Below are 20474 nucleotides of genomic sequence, written 5' to 3'. Positions count from 1 at the left end.
AATGGCAAGAAAATGAGTAGTGTATAAAGCTTGGGGTTGGAGGATTGGATTTGAAACCAGGTCTGGAGGAGAAGGTAGAAAAGAAATGCGGAAGTGCTGGATGCTTGGGGAGATGATGAGAAGCTTGAGTAGGAAGGCAATGCTCAGGAGTTCCTGCAAGGCCTGCGACCGAGAAACAGCTCATGATTTTTTGGTGTCTATTTTGAGGAGGGAGCTTTGGATTGCAGGGCAGTGGAAATGGGAAAATCGCTGGCCTTTAGAGCCTAGAAACAGCAAGGAGGACAAATAAAATGCTGAAAATGGAAAAAGAAACTCTTAAGTCATTTTTTTTTTAGCTTCAGGCAAAAAGCCAATATGCACAAGAATAACTTCAGATTTTTCATTCAAATTTTTATGGCTAATCACTCTTGTTGCTTGGGAGAGGAACCAGAGTTGACTCTAAAGTGGAACTTTGCGGGGGAGGGAATATATGCCTGTTGTTTGCTCAGTTGTGTGTTTATTCAGGGCTTATATTTAGCTTTGTGCTCCAGGACGGCCTGACTGGTGTTTATGGCCAGTGTCTGTTCTGATTGGCTGATCCATTCTGGGCTGGTTGCTAAATATTTTGATTCCTTATAGAGGTGATGGAGTGTGTATGTACTTAATATATTTCCATGAGGTTGTAGGGCCGAGTATTTATTAATCTAAGTATTGGTTGTGCAAAATTAACTGATTAGCTTCTTCTTATTATTTTAAAGTTCCCTTTATGAGGTGGTTTATATAAATCTTACTCTTTCCTTGAGAAGTGAGCCCATTGTAGTAGGAGAGTCAGAGCTAAATACAGGCCTTTGTTTATCATCTTTTCACGGCCCTGTCTTTCCTGGCTTGTTCCCACTCTCACTTGCTGTTGGCTGCTCATGGTCATTACCAGAGGCCTGGAGAGCCCATATCTTTCATTGTTCCCCAGCTCCCAATCCCAATGCCCCTGGATTAGCTGGCCTGCCCTGCCTTTGACTTCCACAGACTGGCAACCACCCACCCTCTATGTTTCTTCATTCTTTTTTGAGATTTTGTTTGGAAATTCTAGGATTTACATCAAAGCTTTTAAAACTTCACCCTTTATGAACTCAAATTTTAAAAAATCAGTGTCCGTTAGCAGCTAAAGCCAGTGGGCTGAAAGCTTTTCTGAATCAGGAAGAGACAGGCTGAGTCTGAGTAGCTTCAAAGACCTGCTGTAAAATAATAATCTGCTGTTACTTCACTTATATTATTTATCAACATGTATTTAACTCTGATGGCTGCCAGAGATCTGCATTTCCTGCAGATAGAAGACAGCGAGGAGGGAGCATAATCTCACAATTCCAGGGCATTAGACTGTCGCACAGCATCACTTAGGTCAGCCTATACCCATAAAAGAGAAGAAGTGTAATCAGTCAGTTGTGTCATCAGAACAAGAAGCATATAAAAATGATTCAAACGTGTAATTCAAAAACAAATCACAATTTGAAAGTGGTTAACAAATGTTTTTGATATGCTCTGGAATGTATAGAGAGGGGAAAAGTGAATGATTTTCATACAGCCCAAAAATATCTGAGAAATCAGGATACTACCCAGCAAAATGAAAGTGGGTGAGTGGAGTGGGCCATACCCATGGAATTCATTGGTAAATGATTATAGAATTAATGGAAAATAAAGAAATGAATAAATGATTTGGAAGAGCAAAGAGTTCAGTTTAGGTTCACAAACTTCTCCTGAATGCTGGTAATCTCTTGTTATTGGGGATACGCCCCCTGCCCCAAAAGAAAACAGACATGTATATAAATATCAGCATAGGGTGAAAAATTTAATGATGGAGCAATTCACAGAGTACTATGGGAATAGAGAAGAGGGAAGGATACCCCAGCCTGAGGGAGCAGGACAGAGAGCCAGCGTTGAGTTTAGGGAAGCGTTCCTGAAGGAGAAACGCCTTAAACAAAATCTTCAAGGTTGAATCAGAGTTAACCAAATGAGACAAAGAGTCAAGGGTATTTTAGGCAGAAGGACTCACATGAACAAAGGGATGGAGACTTGCAATTGTATGCTGAATATCAGAAACTACAACTGTTTTAATATTACTGAGATGCCTATGGGACAGGGAAAAAGAGGCAGATGAGTTTGCAAAGGTAGGTAGGCCATGAAGGGTTTTGTAAGTCATTCTAAAGAGCTTGGCCTTTATTCTGTAGTGAATGGGAACCTGTCAGAGGGTGACATGATTGAGTTTCAAAATGATCACTCTAGCTTCTGTGCAGAGTTTAAGAAACAGGATAAGGCTTAAATCAGAGAGGAATGGGGGGATTGTTACTGTAGTGTTGGCAAAGGACAGTGAGGGCTGGATCTAGGATCAAGGTAGGATGTAGAAAGAAGAAACGATACATGGAGAAATATCTATGAGACAGAACTTCAGGATTTGGTGGCTGATAGAATACAGGGGATGATGAGGAAGTAAGAAAAAGGATATAGTTTAGATTTATGCTCTAGTACTTGGTGTGGATGACTGGACAAATCGTGGAGAGTGGTAAGGTGAGATTCTTGTTTCCGTATTTCCCTACTCTTCCAGGATCCAAAGAGGTGACTTCTGCTGACCTTGCTAAAGAGGAAGAAAGTGATTGTACATTTATAGATTCTATTTCCACAAGTTTAGTGTCCTAAGCACAGGCAGAGGAGTGACTAATCTCAACGGTGAGATAGGCCAGAGTCAGAGGGCCACCTATATTTTTTGGGTCATTGCTTATGTGTGGCATAATTTTTATAAAAAAAATTATCATTTGGACTTGCTTTTGTTCAGGTTTTGGTTTTTCGCATGTCCAGGTAGTAAAGGTAGTAAGTCTCAGTTGGGAAAGAGGGTGTTTACAGCCTGAGACAGAGTGCGTTAGTTGGCCCCTTCTACACCATGTTGTCTTCAGTGCTAGTTGGAAGGAGCATGATGCCATATTTTGGGCCACAGCCCTATGCATCCTTTTCCATACTAGGAAGCCTTGTAATGTGAGTTACTGTGTAAGCATTAACAAGGCTGATAGCTTATCACCCTTTGGTTCTTTCTGTCTATTCTTATGAATCTACCTGAGAGGAATTGAGGGTGGGGGTGGTAGTGCTAAGAATAATGGAATGAGGGACAATTCACTGACGTAGAGAGCTCAGGAGGAAGAATGAGTCTGGGGTATGACTACAAATTCCATTTTGACTAAGTAAGTGTGCTGCCCAACAGTGGGTGTAGAGCAGGAATTTGACTTTATAAGTTTGAAGCTGATCTAGCCTTGGTGTGTCCTGGCAAGGCACCATATTTAAGGTCTGTTGAGATAGTCTTGGCTTCATGGTGAACCACATGTTGACAGTAACAAATAGTAGATATGTGCAGTCTTTACTATATATAGGGAACATTCTGCTCAAAGCCTTTGGAGAATAGAAGTTGTTAATAAATCTACAGGGCAAATCCAAGTATAACAAAAGTGTTTGTGATAAATATGTTGTAAACAAAGTATTTTCAATTGTTTAGTAAGGCTTCAATCAATTTTACGCCAAGCATTAGTCAACCTGGTAAAATTTTATTTTGAGCTCCTTTTATATAGTTTCTTGAAGTTTGATATTGGGGCTCAGCCCATAATTCATAAACAAATTATTTATGAGGCTATGCATATACAAATATGGATATAAAGAGTAAAATGTGAAAGAAAGTTTTCCTCCTTGGGTGTCACACCCATTTAAATTCAGATTCCCTTGGTATCTATCCTATAAAGAGAAGGAGAAAAATATTCAGGTTAAGGCAGCATAAAGGCCATTTATGAATTAATTTGCTTATTCATTAGTCAACATTTCTAAGTCTTCATCAGATGAAATACAATGTGCTAAGTTCTGGCGATACCAAATAAATAAGACTTAGAGTCCCAAGGGAGCTGAGTGAGATGTCAGTCATTGCAATGTATGGCAATGAGACTGATTAGATAGGTGTGTACAGCAGAAGCAAACTGATATGCCAAGGGCCAACTTGCTAAAGGATCAGTTTCTCAATGGCTAATTCCCCAAAAGCCAGTTTACTGAAGGATCAGCTCACTACATAAATATTTTGCCAACTTTACCACACTTACAGATTTAACAAAGACTTATTTTAAGGAGTATTGTTTTAAATATAGTAAATGAATATAAATAAATTTTTGTATGAATATTTTAAGACTATATTTTAAAAATCTGTTCAATCATAAAGTGTATTTTTCTTATGGATATATTCATCTTAGTGGTATTTTAGGATCAGTTTGATATTTTTAAAAGCTAAGTTTTCTAAGGAGGCTTAGTCTCTTTGTAAATATATTCTTATGAATATATTTATAAATATGCCTTTCTTGAATATGTTTGTGAATATATCCTTCTAACAAATATGACAAAAATTTAGCATTTCATGTGGGAGCCTTTCAATTTTTACTAGTTTTCAAATTCTTTTTAGAGTCACTGGCTGTTTTGCTAATATTTTAGAATTATTGAAATTCTTGTGGCAAATTTCACATTATGACCACTTTGATGGATTTATCAACTTTATCAATTAATCAAAATTTGTTTCTTGTACTCATTGATAAAGGTTATGGTAAGAATGGTAGGACCCTCTGCTAAGTTGAAAAGAAGAATCAGTGAAACACGAAGTCTGGCCCACTGACCTAGAGAGGGGAACACACAGGGGTAGAGGAGGGAAGACTAGTGGGCAGAGGAAGCAGGAGGGCATGGCTGGGATGGGGGTGGGGGGAACAGGGGACCGAGATGAAGGGAGACTGGAGGCAGAGGGTGTCTGGGACAAGAGATGGAAAGACAGAGGGGCGGAGAGATTGAGAGACAGTGGCTGCAGAGAATGAGAGACAGAGTGGAGCGAATCTGAAGGCCCTAAATCTGGCCCCCCTGTAAATGTTTTCATTCCATTTAGTGTGGTTTATTGTAGAACTGTGTAGGGTTACAGTGATCATACAAAATTTGTGGTATATAGCTAAATTCGATAAATTCATCAAAATGACTGATGGCAAATGGATTCTTTGGCAAATTGGCTTCAGGCACATTGGCCATTACTTTTTCAGGCATTCCTTAAAATGAACATTCAGTGGATCGATGGTAGAAGAAAAAAACAGAAAAGGGCTAAATAAATGTCAGGAATTAAAAACCATAACTACAGACATGTTATGGATTAAATTGGCCCAGGGCTATGATTTACAAGCTCAAAGGTGGTTTAGGAAGCCTGCCAGTTAGGGACCATAACTTGATTTAAATGGTGATGATTAAGAGTCCTCTGACAGACCAAACTAAGTCTTGGACGAGCAAATGATTGAGAAGGGAAGAGTATCCAGGCAGAATATGAGAGAATAGAGGTAGTGGAGTGTGGTTGGATTCCAGGATATTGTGGGCGGGGAATGGTAGACAGTGAGCTGGTTAGATAGGCAGGGACCAGAGAAACAGGATCTTGTATGTCTTTTGAAGTTAGAGGGGGCATTAAAAGAATTAAGCAAGTACAATGATTAGATACATGCTTTAGAAAGATTACTCGTATTAGTGTGGTTGGTTGTTTAGAAATGTTTACATATGGAGACAAAGGGACTGATTCTTAAACTCTCCCAGTGTTTCAGGTATTAGATAAAGAGGGGTTTAAAAAAAGAGAAGTGATGGAGGAGATTAAGATTTAGATTTACTTAGATGAAGCTGGAAGCCATTATCCTCAGCAAACTAACGCAGAAACAGAAAACCAAACACCGCATGTTCTCACTTATAAGTGGGAGCTGAGCAATGAGAACATGTGGACACAGGGACGGGAACAACACTTACTGGGGCATGTTGACGGAGAGTGGGAGTGGAAGAGTGTTAGGGAAAACAGCTAATGCATGCTGGGCTTAATACCTAGGTGTTGGGTTGATAGGTGCAGCAAACCATCTATGGCACATGTTTACCTATGTAACAAACCTGCATATCCTGTACATGTACCCCAGAACTTAAGAACAAACAAACAAACAAACAAATAGATTTAGATCTGGGCATCATTTGTGTCTAGAACTAGCAACACTATGGGTTTTAATGAGACTCTTTAAGTAGTCAGAGAAACAAAAGACAGCGTGGCCACTAAAACATGGAAAAGGCAGAAAAGAATTCTGCAGAATCCTGAAGCTATCAGATACATGATGGGGCACCTGATGGATGCAGGGAAGAGAAGTAGGGAAAGCATGAATTAGAAATGAAGAATTAAATATATCTGAAATTACTTGGCTGAGAGCTCTTTTGGAACTTACATGTGCTGAATATTTATGTTTGTGCCTCTCTGGCCCAGTGAATACTGAGCTGTTCAAGAGTTAAAGACAGACCACATCTTTGTAAGTTCAGTCTCTTGCATGTATTAGGCTCACAAAATATGTTCCTTTTATTTGGACTAGACTGGCTACAACAAGCATAGGTTGTGAGATAGGCAGTTATAGGGAGGCTGAATGGTCTATTAAAACTAAATAAATCAGGGAACGATGGCTAGAACAGACCTCCAGTTTCTGTCTTCCCATCAGTGTCCATTGGACTCTACCACCAACAAATTTAGTATTCTTTCCAGAAAAAAATCAAACTCTCCAGGCACTGAACCCTCTAGTTCCCAGACTTAGGGAAACATTACCTTCTGTTAGATCTTATGAAGGTGAACCTATGAGGCAATGGATTGCTGAGTGCCTTCAGAGCTTCAGAGAGCACAGCTGCTATACATCTCTGCCCCACGAGAACACACCTGTTATTTCATATGGCAGAGAAGGCATGGCATTGATGAACACAGCCATTGTTCTGCCTTCTGTCCACCAAAGCCTCCTCCGTTTTTGAGATGCGCTTCTTTTACGTATATCCTCATCTTCAATTAGTTCAGATTTTATAGATTTTTCCTTGAGCTGGTAGGTATATTTTTTATGGTACAATTTGATTAGTTTAATTATTATTATCTGTTTTGGTCTTTTAATGTGTACATTTCATCAGGAGCAATGTGTTTTTGAGTTTGGGGAGAAATGACAGTCACACTTCATTTATTTATATATTTGTCATTAACATGAAGGATTTTGTCCATGAGCTTAACGTTATTATTGCCAACGTATTAATTCATGGGACTTCCCAGGAAGTCTTGTAACACTGTGACCCAGGTCTTATGGGTAAGACACTAAAAGTGAGAACAAAATTATGGAAACAAAGGTTGGAATTATTCTTTTTAGTTTTGCCTTTAGCTTATTAGATAACAAACTCTCCCAATGATATCTTAATATTTTAATTCATATTCATTTTTGTTGGACCAATTAGCATATTAAATTTTATGAAAAGCTTTCATCCAAGATATAGAAAGAGACAGAAAATTATGTGAATCGTCCAGATAAGTGAGGGTGTTATAACCTAGAGAGACTTTGAGAAGTACTGGCCTTTTTATTGACCACATTATTTGGCTCTAATGCAATAATGCTAGAAATAAATAACAAAAAATAACTAGAATGACATCTACAGAAGAAATTAAAACCATAGTACAAAGAACTCATGGGTCATAGAATAAAGTCCAACAAAAATTAAAAATCAGAATTAAATGATATGAAAAACACTCTAGAGCAACTAGTGGGATGCAGCTAAAGCAAAACTATATATTTCTAAGGATAGAAATATATAGTTTCAAATACTTATATTAGATAAGAAGAAAGCCTGAAGATTAATGCACTAGGCATCCAAATTAAAGTATGGATTTGTTAGGAAAAGTAAGTTAGGAAAAGATTAACAGAATATACTAAAACAAAGTATAAGGAAGGAAATAATAAACTTGAGCAGAAATAAATGAAATAGATGAACTATATTAAAGGACTAATTAGTTCAAAGGTTAATTTCTTTTGAAAAGACTAATGAAAAACTGAAAAAATTGATCAAGGAAAAAATAGAAAAGGGCCAAATAAGTATCAGGAATTAAAAACTATAACTACAGATAATGTATGGATTGGAAAGAAAATATTGAAAATAACTATATAATGAGACATTTGAAAACTCTGAAGTACATAACTTCCTGAAATATACAGCAAACTTTTTCAAAAATATAACTTACTGAAACTGATTCAGAAATAAATAGAAAACTCAAATAGTTATAAATCATTAAAAATTTGAATCGTCAATTAAAAATATCACCATAATGGAAACAGTAGTCTCTGATGATTTATAGCTAAACTCTACTTATAGTATACAAATCATTCCAGAATATAGAAAAAGATGAAATGCTACCCAACCTGTTAATGAAGTTAGTAAACTTTGATACTAAAACCAAATCAGAACAATACACAAAAAAATTATAGGTCAATATCTTTCACAAACATAAACGTGAAATTTTAAAAACAAGTTAAACTAGCAATATATAAAAATGAAAATATATCATGATCAAGCTGTGGTTATCCCAGGAACTTATAATGTGGGTTATTATTTGAGTAGTAATGTAATCTGTTACATAAATAATATATTAAAGGGGTTATAATCATATAATAATGTAATAAATGTAGAGAAACATATTTGACAAAGTTTAACATTCATTCATGATAAAAACTCCTATCAAATTAAAAATAGATAGGAACATCCTGAATATGATAAGTGGTATAGAAGAAATACCTATAGTAAACTTGATACTTAACGGTGAAATGTTGACAGAATCCATTTTATGAGCAGAAACAAAAGTAAAGATGTCCATTATTACCTGTTTTATTCATGATTTACTGATTTACTGGCAGTATAACGTATGAATGAATAGTACATTTACTGTAAAGAAGAAATAAAGACTTATTCACCAGTGATGTAATTATGAAGAAAATACAAAAGAATCTATAGATAAATTATTAATAAGAAAATTTAGGCTGGGTGAGGTGGCTTGCACCTGTAATCTCTACACTTTGGGAGGCTGAGGTGGGAGGATGATCACTTGAACTCAGGAGTTCAAGACCACAGCAAGGCACCATCTCTAAAAAGAAAATTAGCCAGGCCTAGTGGTGCATGCCCGTAGTTTCAGCTGCTTGGGGTGCCGAGGTGGGAGGATTGCTTGAGCCGAGGATTTCAAGGCTGCAGTGAATCATGATTGTGCTACTGTACTCCAGCCAGTGTGACAGAGCAAGACCCTTTTGCAAGAAACAAAACAAAACAAAAAACAAACAAAAACTAGTATAGTTGCTGAAACCAAAGTGATATGCAATAGTCAATTGCCTTTTTACATATTAGCAAAAATAGTGTAATTTAAACATTACAAAAAAAAAGAGAGCACTCAAAAGTAAATGGAACAAAACCAAAAATTGACAAATGGGACTTAATTAAACTAAAGAGCTTCTGCACAGCAAAATAAATAATTAACAGAGTAAACAGACTACCTACAGAATGGGAGAAAATATTTGCAAGCTCTGCACCTGACAAAGGACTAATATCCAGAATCTATCGGGAAGTTAAACAAATCAACAAGAAGAAAACAGATAACCCATTGAAAAGTGGACAAAGGACGTGAACAGACACTTCTCAAAAAAGACACATATATGCAAGCCAATAAACATGAAAAAATACTCAACATTACTAATCATTAGAGAAATGCAAATTAAGACCACAATGAGACCATGCAGGGTGGCTACTATTAAAAAGCCAAAAATAACAGATGTTGGTGAGGCTGAGAGGAAAAGGGAACACTTAGGCACTGTTGGTGGAAATGTAACTTAGTTCAACCTCTATGAAAAGCAGTGTGGAGATTTCTCAAATTACTAAAAATGGAACTACTATTTGACCCAGCAACGATAATTGATACCATTACTGGAGTGGGTATCTACCCAAAGGAAAAGAAATCATTCTGTCAAAAAATATCTGCACTCATATGTTTATCAAAGCACTATTCATAATAGTAAAGTCATAGAATCAACCTAAGTGTTCATCAAATGTGGCACATATACAACATCAAATATTGAACAGCCATAAAAAAGAATGAAATCATGTCATTTGCAGTGGGAGGCTATTATCCTAAGTGAATTAACGCAGAAACTGAAAATCAAATACCGCATGTTCTCACTTACACGTGGGAGTTAAACAATGGGTACATGTGGACATAAAACTGGAAACAATAGACACTGGGGACTCCAAAAGGGGGCAGGGAGGGAGGGAAAAAAGAGTTGAAAAACTACCTATTGGGTACTAGGTTCACTATTTGGTTGATGGGTTCAATAGAGGCCCAAACTTCAGTATTACTCAATATGCCCATATAACAAATCTTGCACATGTATCTCCTGAGTCTAAGATTAAAACAACAACAACAACAACAGCAGCAACAACAACAACAAAGTAGTGAAGTTATGAGAGTAGGGGTCGTTCAAGTTTCTTTGTTTTTTGGCAGGATAATGAAAGCATTAATTATCTTCATATTGGTCAATTCATGCACACATATGAAAATGTAATTATCTAAAAACATAAATGAAATATCCAAATTTCCAAATGGGAGAAAATAAAATACAATTTTAAAGACTTAATTAGTTTGGTTGAATTAAACAGACCAAAATTACACAAACAAAAGATGAGTTAAAAAGTAACTTGAGTTTGAAAAAGGCAGCCCAAGTGTATTAGTAATCATAATTGATTTACTCTACAATATTATCCTGAAAGTTCCTGCCAGTAGAGTAAGAGTGTAACACATGAGAAAAAACCATAAGGATTGGAAACGAAGAAACATTATTATTTGTAGAAAATACAAATAGGGAAATCAAAACAAATCTATCAGCAACTATTTAAAAACATACTGAGTTCTACAAGGTTGATTGATAGAAAAAAATCAGTAACTACAAAAGCAGTAGCATTTCTATACATCAGCAGTAAAAACACATATATAACATAAGAGGTATGATTATAATTGCCACAAAATGTTGCTTAAATATATATCTAATGAAATAATTGCAAAATGATACTGGATGAAATATATAATTCATGAATAAATAAGGAATTATATTCCGGGATGTGGAGACTCAATATTTAAAACAATTCAGTTATTCAATAAATTCAATGCCATTTCAATACAAAGATAGTACTTAGGAATAAATCTAATAAATGATGTACACTTTTTTTAAATGCAAAACTTTATTAGGAGATACTAGGGAAGACAAACCAACGTAGAGGTTAATTGTATTCATTCAGAGAAAGACTTGGTGACATAAAGATGTAAATTTATCACAAATTAATTAATAAATTTTATAAAATTCTAATAAAAATCCCAAGAGTTTTTTTTGGGAAGTGTGATAGGTGTGACTTGCCAACCTGATTTTAAAACTTACTTGGAAGTGCAAGTGGCTAAGAATAGTAAATACACTTCTGACTACAAAATAACAAGATGGGTGACTGGTCCTATCAAATATCAAGATGTATTACAGGCATAATGCTAAAATTTGTAAACTGATGTGTGGTGTTTGTCTGAGGTAGACAAAACTGGCTGCTAGAACAGAATAGAGATTCAAAAACATATCCATGTACATATGGAAATGTAATATATGACAAGTGATTTTTAGATCAATGGGGAAAGGAAAAACTCTCCAATAAATGATGCTGGGGCAATTGGTTATCCATATAAAAACTGAATATTGGGTATCAGCTCCAGATGACTAAATACTTAATTGTGAAAGATAATGCTACATAAAATTTAGAAAACTGTGCAGGAGGATGTCTATTTGAATCTGGAGTAGGATGGGATTTCGAAATGTTCCAAAAATTGTTAATTTAGAATATATTAAAATTACCAAACACCGCATGTTCTCACTCATGGGTGGAAATTGAACAATGGGAACACATGGACACAGGAAGGGGAACATCACACACCAGGGACTGTTGTGGGGTGGGGGGAGGGGGGAGGGATAGCATTAGGAGATATACCTAATGCTAAATGACGAGTTAATGGGTGCAGCACACCATCATGGCACATGTATACATATGTAACAAACCTGCACGTTGTGCACATGTACCCTAAAACTTAAAGTATAATAATAAAAAAATTAAGAACATATCAATATATTTATCAAAAGACATGATAAAGAAAGTGAAAAGCCAAACCACAAACTGGGAGAAGCTATTTGCATACATATAGCAGATAAATAATTAATATGGACTTTTATAAAGAATTCCTGCCAGTCAGGTAAAAGACAAACAATCCAGTAGAAAAACGATAAGAGGTATGATTATAATTGCCACAAAATGTTACTTAAATATAAATCTAATGAAATAATTGCAAATTATTTAAACAGTCAAGTATTTGACCTAATTGGGCCAAATATTTAAACAGTCAACTCAGAAAAAAGGACTAAGGAAGTAGACTCAATCTCATTACTAATCTGAGAAATGAAAATTAAAATAATAATACCCTCTTGATTACTGAAAATTAGAAATCTGAAAACTCTAAACAAGGCTGTTGAGCAATGGGAATCGCATGTATTGCTCCTTCGGAAAACCATGGCCTTACTTGGTAAAATTAAAGCTGTGTATACTTTTGAACCAACCATTCCCATGTTAGGTATAAATCTTAAGAAATCTTCATACATGTGCACAAAGAGACATGTACAAGAATAGCATCATTGTTAGCAATGACAAAAGACCTGGAAATAATGCAAATGTCGCTCAGCAGTAGACTGGATGAATAAATGGTAGTATGTTCATGTAGTGGGATACTACATAGCAGATAAAATGAACTACAGCGACTCAAGTCAGCATTGGTAAATCATAGCAACACAATGTTTGGTGAAAAAAGCAAGTTGCAGAATAAATATGGCATGATTCCATTTATATGAAGTCTCCAAACATTCAGATGGAAACGATATATTGTTTAAAGATCCAAATGTGATAAACTCATGAAAAAAAAATTGGGGAATGGTATCCCCAAAATTCAGGATACTGATTGATATTGATTGATGGGGAGTAGAATAGTATTAGGAAAGCATCCTCAAGGGCTTCAAAAATTCTGATTGTTTTTTAAACTGAATGATGGGTACCTGGATGTTTATAATATCACTTTGTATATTAACATATGTAATAAATATTCATTTGTATCACTTCAATATTTAAAAAAACAATTTAAAGAATATTTGATAAACAGTCTGTAATGCCCTTAGCTTAAAAACCTCTCTCTTCTTTAATTTCTAAATTAATTATTCTGTTTGTTTGCTGCTTGAAATTTAGGGATCAGGCCGGGTGCAGTGGCTCACGCCTGTAATCCCAGCACTTTGGGAGGCTGAGGCGGGCGGATCACGAGGTCAGGAGATCGAGACCATCCTGGCTAACATGGTGAAGCCCCGTCTCTACTAAAAATACAAAAAAAAAAAAAAAAAAAAGTTAGCCAGGTGTGGTGGCAGGCGCCTGTAGTCCCAGCTACTCAGGAGGCTGAGGTAGGAGAATGGTGTGAACCCGGGAGGTGGAGGTTGCAGTGAGCCAAGATCGCACCACTGCACTCCAGCCTGGGCAACAAAGCGAGACTCTGTCTCAAAAAAAAAAAAAAAAAAAAAAAAGGAATTTAGGGATTAAAGTAAGTTCAACTAACAAAGAAGTTTGTTCAGAGAAGAAAAAAAATATTTCTCCACATTGCTGGATTGCAGAATGGAAGATGAAGATAGGACCTTATGTTTTGCATATAGAAGATGATCAGAAAAAGATCTGGCTTGGAATTAAAATGAGGGAAAAAAAGTAAAACTGACTTCCATTTCTTCTGAGCAAAAAAACATTTAGTTTCAGAATTTTCAGTGAACTTTTCCTTCCACTGGAGTTGCTCTGCCTGCCCTTAAGCTGGTTTCCTGGTATTCTGCCGTTTGAGGAATCCCAGGGAATCCGATGTGCTGACACATTTGGCCCTGTTCTCAGGAAGAGGAGGTGTGGAGAGCAGCTGAGGATTTTGTACGGCCTGGCTTCTGGGATTGCTGTGGGAACACAGCTGGAGAAAGCAGGCACACACAGAGGCCAGGTTTGCAGAACAAGAAGAAACCGAATTACCAGCAATTTGAGGCAGTGCTGTCAGACAATCTAGTTAATTTATTTCCAAATAATTAACTGGAGGACCTTAATTATGTAGATTAATTATCAGCCATCATCATCTTCATTATCACCATGTTTACTGCCACCAAGAGCACCTTAAACAGAGCCACAGATACTGCTCAAAGTCAGTTTAAAATCTGAGTCATATCTTCCAAGAGTTTGTGAATTAAGCAGCAAAGACGAAGATGTGGTCAAGAAAAAAGCACAGACAAATGAACTTCCAACATTAAACTAAGGAATGGCAGATTCTATTGCTTGTATTTTTTGGCCATGCAGACTTATTTAATAAGCTTTTGCATCCTTCTCTCATAAATAAAGCTTGCTGAAAAATGATTTCTTCATAGTCAATATTTTAATTATTATAAATCCCATAGTTCTGAAATCATACTTTAAAAATAAAAAATGAAAACAGTAATTTCAGTTTCATAGAATCTTACTGATGCAGAATACTAAGCTAATTGTTCACACCTTTCAAACTCCACAGATATTACCAATATGTCAGTCACATGTGTATTATCTTCTTTGATATGCAATATCCAACTCTATTTTAACATACTTTTCCTCTTGTGGGCTTGGCTGTTCACTATCACTCCAAATATTTCAAGTTTGACAAGAGCCTGGGCAGGTACTGAGGTACAGGGAGAGAGCATCAGCTTGGGTTCAAATCCTGATTCCATCACTGGCTAGTTGTTGGGCCTTTGGAAGTTATTGAAAATCTCTCAGTTATTTAAAAAGCCTTCGTTTCCTCATCTGTGAAGCCAGCATAATAATCTCTATCTTGAGAGAACACAATTAAAACCTGCAGTACACAGTAATTGCTTCTTAAATGTTGATTGCTTTGTTCATAAAAAGTAGCAAAATGTATTAAATTATTTGCTGAGAGTAAATAGAAGGTGAAAGAAATATATTACACTTCACTTGCTCTAATAAAGCCTTCAGAATTTCAGGACAGCTGGCTGTTGACAGTTACAATATTCCTGTAGGGCAACAAAACTCTTGGATTTGGTTCTGGCATGAAAGTTGCAGGACCAAACCTCTGTCTTTCTGCACTTTCAAATATAGAATTTGAAATGACATATGAAATTTTATAGTGTTACAGAAAAGATCTTGCTGAAAGATGATTCAACTTGAAAGCAAATGAAAAATAATTTGATTAAGCCTTGAGAAAAACCAGTGAAGCAGTGAAAACCTAGAGATGATCAAGTAAAGTAAATTTTCAGTTAATCTGCTTGGTGTCATGATGAGCACTGGGACTTGTTTTTTAAATGCTGACAAGGCAACACTAGTTGCCTTCTGGGCTATAATTTTACTTACATATCATGTAATTATTTTTTTCCATAATTAAGGTAACAATATATTACAAAGCATTTGGAAAGCAGAGCAGTAAAAACCATGCTATTTCTTCCAGACTTTTGCCTATGTATATTTTTTGTGGCTGCAATCATAGTTTGTATGCAAATTTTCAACTTGCTTTTTTCAGTTAATATTGTGTCAAAGCATTTTAAAGTGCTAAGTGGTATATTACATTCAGTGATTTATTTAGCCATTTTCTATTGTGAATTTTCAAGTTGCTTCCCAATTTTTGCTGTAATATATAATTATTGTGAAGAACAACTTTGCTTTTGAAATTTTTAAAAGAATTTTTATCTGTGAAGCAATTCAGGTTTTAGAAGGAAAATAAAAATATCAGCTCCGAAAACAGTATTCAAGCAAACCTCCTTCAGGTTGTTCTCCTTGTGCCCAGCACCATTTATCAATTGTAGTTTTTAATTTTTATTTTATTGTTATTTTTTCACAAATTTCCTTCAACCAAATCAATCCTGACTTCTATCAGATTCTGCCTGATGCGCAACTTGCTTACGTTGCAATATGCTGGTAAAGGCAATTATACTTAAAATTTAGCTTCACTTAATCCAAATAATAGTGCAAGGTCAATGAGAAAGAGGAAGACTAAATATTTAAAAATGACTAGAGAATTTTATGAATACATTTACTCCCTAAACCCAAGTGAGAGGACTGGATTGAGTTGCACAAAGGTCATCTTGTCTTTCATTAATGCTGCCTTTGCCCTTTATCTTTCTTCTTATTCCCTTATTTTTCCCTTCCTCCCAGGCTATTCTTCCAAGGATTTTGAGGGCTCAATGGATTTGTATGTCCTCTTTTCCTCCTCTTATAGTTTCTGTTTTCCTTCTCTGCCATATGTCCGGTGCCCAGAAACGCAGTTTTCATCACTTCAGAAGAAGAAACTGAATTGCCAGTAGTTCTCAGTATTTATTATTTCATTAATTATATTATGTTTTTATTATTTATTTTTTATTATTAATTAATAAAATTAATTCAGTTAATAAATTATTATTAATAAATTTGGTGCTCAGTATTTATTGAGTGCCATGGGCCAGGTACAGTGCTAGGTGCTGGAAATTCAACAACATAATCTGTGTGGTTAAAGAGGATGATGGGAGTGGTGGTTCTTACTGATATCTGAAGGCAGAGCTGGAGTTAGCTAAGCAAAGAGCTTGTGACATGGGAATTTCTGACAGGGAACAACTTTTGCAAAGCTATGTGCTGAAAGCGAACATGTAAAGTGCAAGGAGAAGGAAGGCCAAAGTGTCTGAAACCCTACTCCTGTAGTGTAGAGTCCGTCCCCACATTGCAAAGCATAAAGCTCAGTTGCCTACTACTTTCCTGTCAGTATCCTCTTTGGAGAGTCAGGTTAAATGCTTCTGAAAAGTGCCCAGAATCCCAGTGCATTTACCTTTTTTCATCATGTCTATAAGATGAAGAGGTCCGGCCACTGGTCCATATAAACATCTTAAAGAATGTTGGTCCAGGGTCTCCTTTCCTTATGGTGGATGTCCTGGAGGAATGGCAAAAAGACCTAGAAGAGGTACACAATGAAATTAACAGCAACAAATAGCTTTCAGTGGATTGACTCTTACATAACAACAGGGTTTTGATGCCATAGGGGCAGCGGTTTTCAATCCCGGCTGCATATTAAAATTGACTGGGAGTTTTTAAGAAAACACTAGAGCCTGGTCCTCTCTCAGAAATTTGCATTCAATCTTTTTAAATCTTCCTTAGCTGATTGTAACACACTGCCGGGATTGAGAATTACTGCCTTAAGAGAACATGGTTTTCTAATTGATGTTAAAATCACATTTTCCCAAAAATATCTCCTTCAAAATATCACTTTGGTATGGTTACATACTCTGTATTATGCTGTATTTTTCCAAAATTTTAGTTCAGATTTGGATACTCAACTCAACTTCTTCTTTCCTCTTCAATCTGTTTTTTTTTTTAAATGCTGACAAGTGTGACATGTTGGTGATGAAATATCATCTTTAACTGTGCCCCACTTTTGCCAATGTTGTGGCATCTGCCCATGGTGGTTGAGTCTCTGCCTAAGAAAATTACAGCATCAGTGGCAGCTGATACTCACTGGCTTCTGGAGAAGCCAGGTTTATAGGCTCTAGGGTCAAGATATTTTAAGAATGTTGTGGGTTTTTTTTATTCTTATTATGACTTGGCTTTGGGAGAAGATCTTTCCTCTCTAAGCACAGCACTAAAAGTAGTTAGCTATTATTGTTTTCCACATAATAGTAATTTTCTTGGGAGTTAGGAACATTAAATAAAGAAGTCTTAATCATATATAAAAGTTAAAATGATATTTAACACATTAGAACAAAGGAAGGAAGACTGGTGATTCCTTCATGGATGCATAGTCATTAGTGGCTTTCAGTTTGGTTAAGCACAATATTAATGATAAGCATGAGACGGGAAATAACATTAGCTACTTTATACCATATTATCTACTATATGCCACACACTTTGAATGTATTATTTATGCACATACGTATTTCATGAAATGCACATGCATATATCTATGTTATGCTTATACAATGAAAACTCTGCAAGGTGGGTAGTGATATTATTTTCAGGTTCTAAATGATGCTTTCAGAAGGTTGAGGTTTTTGCTTACATTTAGAAGAGGTAGACCCATGCTTCAAACAAGTATCTACTTGCCTTCCATTCTTTTAGTTTTTAAATTAAAAATATATTCTTTAGAGATGAGAACCTGCTACATTTCCCAGGCAGGAGTGCAGTGGCTATTCACATGCACAGTCATAGCTCACTGCAGCCTCAAACTCCTGGGTTCAAGAAATCCTACCTCCTCAGCTTCTCCAGTAGTTGGGACTACAGGTGTTTGCCAATGTGCCTGGCTTGGCTTCAGCTTTGTAATGTGCATATGAATGACCTAAGGATTTGGGCCAGTTGTGGTGGCTTATGCCTATAATCCCAGCAATTTGAGAGGCTTAGTAGGGAGGATCGCTTGAGTCCAGGAATTTGAGACCAGACCTGGCAACATAGCAAGATCCTGTCTCTACATAAAATTAAAAATAAAAAAATTAGCCACGTGTGGTAGTGTGTGCCTGTAGTTCCAGCTACTCGGGAGGCTAAGGTGGGAGGATAGCTTTAGCCTGGGAGTTCCAGGCTGCAGTGAGCAGTGGTTGTTGTCACTGCATCACTCCAGCCTGGATGACACAGTGACACCCCCTGTTTAAAAAAAAAACAAAGATTTGTTACAATTCAAATTCTGCTTTAGAGGGTCTTGGGTGGAGCCTGAGAGCCTGCCTTTGTAACAAGCTCTCAAGCGATGCTGATATTGCTGGTCTGCAGACAACACCGAGTAGCAAAGGATTAGAGCATGCACTCATAATAAGTGATTGGTTATAGGCCCAGTTTTGTCACTAACTAGCTGTGTGTCCTTGAGAAAGTCACTTAACATCTCTAGGGCTTACTCTGTACCATGGAGAGTTTGAAACTGTTAGCTTCTAAGATTCCTCTCAGGGCCAATATTTTGTGATTCAATAAATTGAAGAATGGATCTAAGCATATACTATATCGTTGTGTATTTACTTTCTGGGATTAGGTCTGGGAATTGATCTCCTTCTATAACCCTTGGGTCAGCATCAGAGCTATGAGGAACAGAGACTGTGGGAGGTAGAACAGAGGCTGAGAGTTTAGTAACCAGTATAGATGCAAGAATTCATACATCTACCCTTATTCTAGGATAATGGCAGGAATCAAAGGATTCACCTGAATGGATGCCCTAGACGCTAGATTTAGAAAGACATAGAAATTAAATCTGCTATCTCTTTAAATGGCTTAGGCCTGGTTGTTTAAAGTTATTTATGTTTCTTTTTGAACATCTCTAAAATATAAAATAGAATAGGGACTACATCCATTATTAAAACCAGTTAACTTTCAGGAAATAAGAATACTTTTCATCTAAATTGAATGAATTACTTCATAAAAATGAGGATTGGCTTAAACTTTCAAGAAGTTATTTCAACTTGGACTCTGGTGGAATCCTCTGATTGCTTTAGTCATTCCTTCACAGGGTTTGGGTACAATTTGAGTCTAGCTAAACCAATAAATTCCTGAGTGCTGTCCTGTTCCTGGCTATTAGGCAGCATTTAATAGACACATCATACAAATTATAAATGTTTTGAAACTACACAAAACGAAAGGAGCTGCAGTGATTTCAATACATTTAGAATATTTTTCAGATTGTATGTCATTATTCCAGCATTGCATCTTTGCTCTGTTTCAAGATGATATAGAAAAAGGGAGATGAAATATATATTTATTCTAATGAACTGTCTAAATCTTGTTGGAAAGGATTTGGCGACTGCTCAGTTTATTCCAATAAGTGGATTTGGAGTGTTTCCACCCTAGTTTTCTTTCATAAAGACAAACCATTATTTAAAATCTGCTAAAGTCATTGTTAATTAAAATAAAAGGGAGTAGCTGCTTTAAAGGCAATAGTACAAAGGTTCTGTGCAGGTTAAAAAAATTTCCAGGCTTCAAAGAAACACCTAGAATTTCAAATATGTTAATGGAAGCTAGCTTGGAGGTTCTTTCCCAGCTCAAAGACAGCCCTCCTAAACTCCTTAAGAAATTAATTCAATTTTGCTCATTTTATAGGACGAGAAACTTTTCATTTGAATTGTGATCAGGATAGGGATATAGAGACCAAAAAAGAAAGTACTTTATACAATTTTGTAATTTGGAATCCTAACATAAAACAGAGATCTGCGTTGTATAGTGGCTGAACAGAGCTGTGGGCAGTGAGGAGAGGAAACCTGAATCTAATTCCACCATTAAATGATCTAGGAACTGGAGTGAACCTGGCAGAACCATTCCTATATAACTGCAGATGAGTATGATGTGAAAATTCAAAGCTTAAAGATATAATCTCAGCCCTGAGTAAAAGGAGGGAGTCAGTGAAAATGTGATAATTTCCCCGTCTCAGAAATTTATAAAGGGCCTTTTCCATTTCTCAAGCACACACCTTGCTAGTTTCTGTTTCCACGATTCAGTTCGGCCATTCCTTCTGCCTTCATGGTGAATGAGTTACCCTGTTTCAAAGCCATCTC

General features: G+C 36.3%; 1 protein-coding gene across 2 annotated transcripts in view; it reads right to left on the bottom strand.

Moving 5' to 3' along the window:
• The window catches only part of KCNMB2 (potassium calcium-activated channel subfamily M regulatory beta subunit 2), a 302680-nt gene that overhangs the window by 20225 nt on the left and 261981 nt on the right, over nucleotides 1-20474 (bottom strand). For both annotated transcript variants that reach the window (XM_063661417.1, XM_054483154.2), the window contains exon 2: nucleotides 16790-16912. In XM_063661417.1, coding sequence (XP_063517487.1) covers nucleotides 16790-16845 — 56 coding nt within the window. In that variant the 5' untranslated portion in view covers nucleotides 16846-16912. The remainder of the gene's footprint in view (nucleotides 1-16789; nucleotides 16913-20474) is intronic.

The sequence above is a fragment of the Pongo pygmaeus genome, chromosome 2 (assembly GCF_028885625.2).
Source record: "Pongo pygmaeus isolate AG05252 chromosome 2, NHGRI_mPonPyg2-v2.0_pri, whole genome shotgun sequence".
Taxonomy (NCBI): domain Eukaryota; kingdom Metazoa; phylum Chordata; class Mammalia; order Primates; family Hominidae; genus Pongo; species Pongo pygmaeus.
Note: the sequence above shows the minus strand (reverse complement) of the source record. Positions and strands in the feature narration are given on the sequence as shown.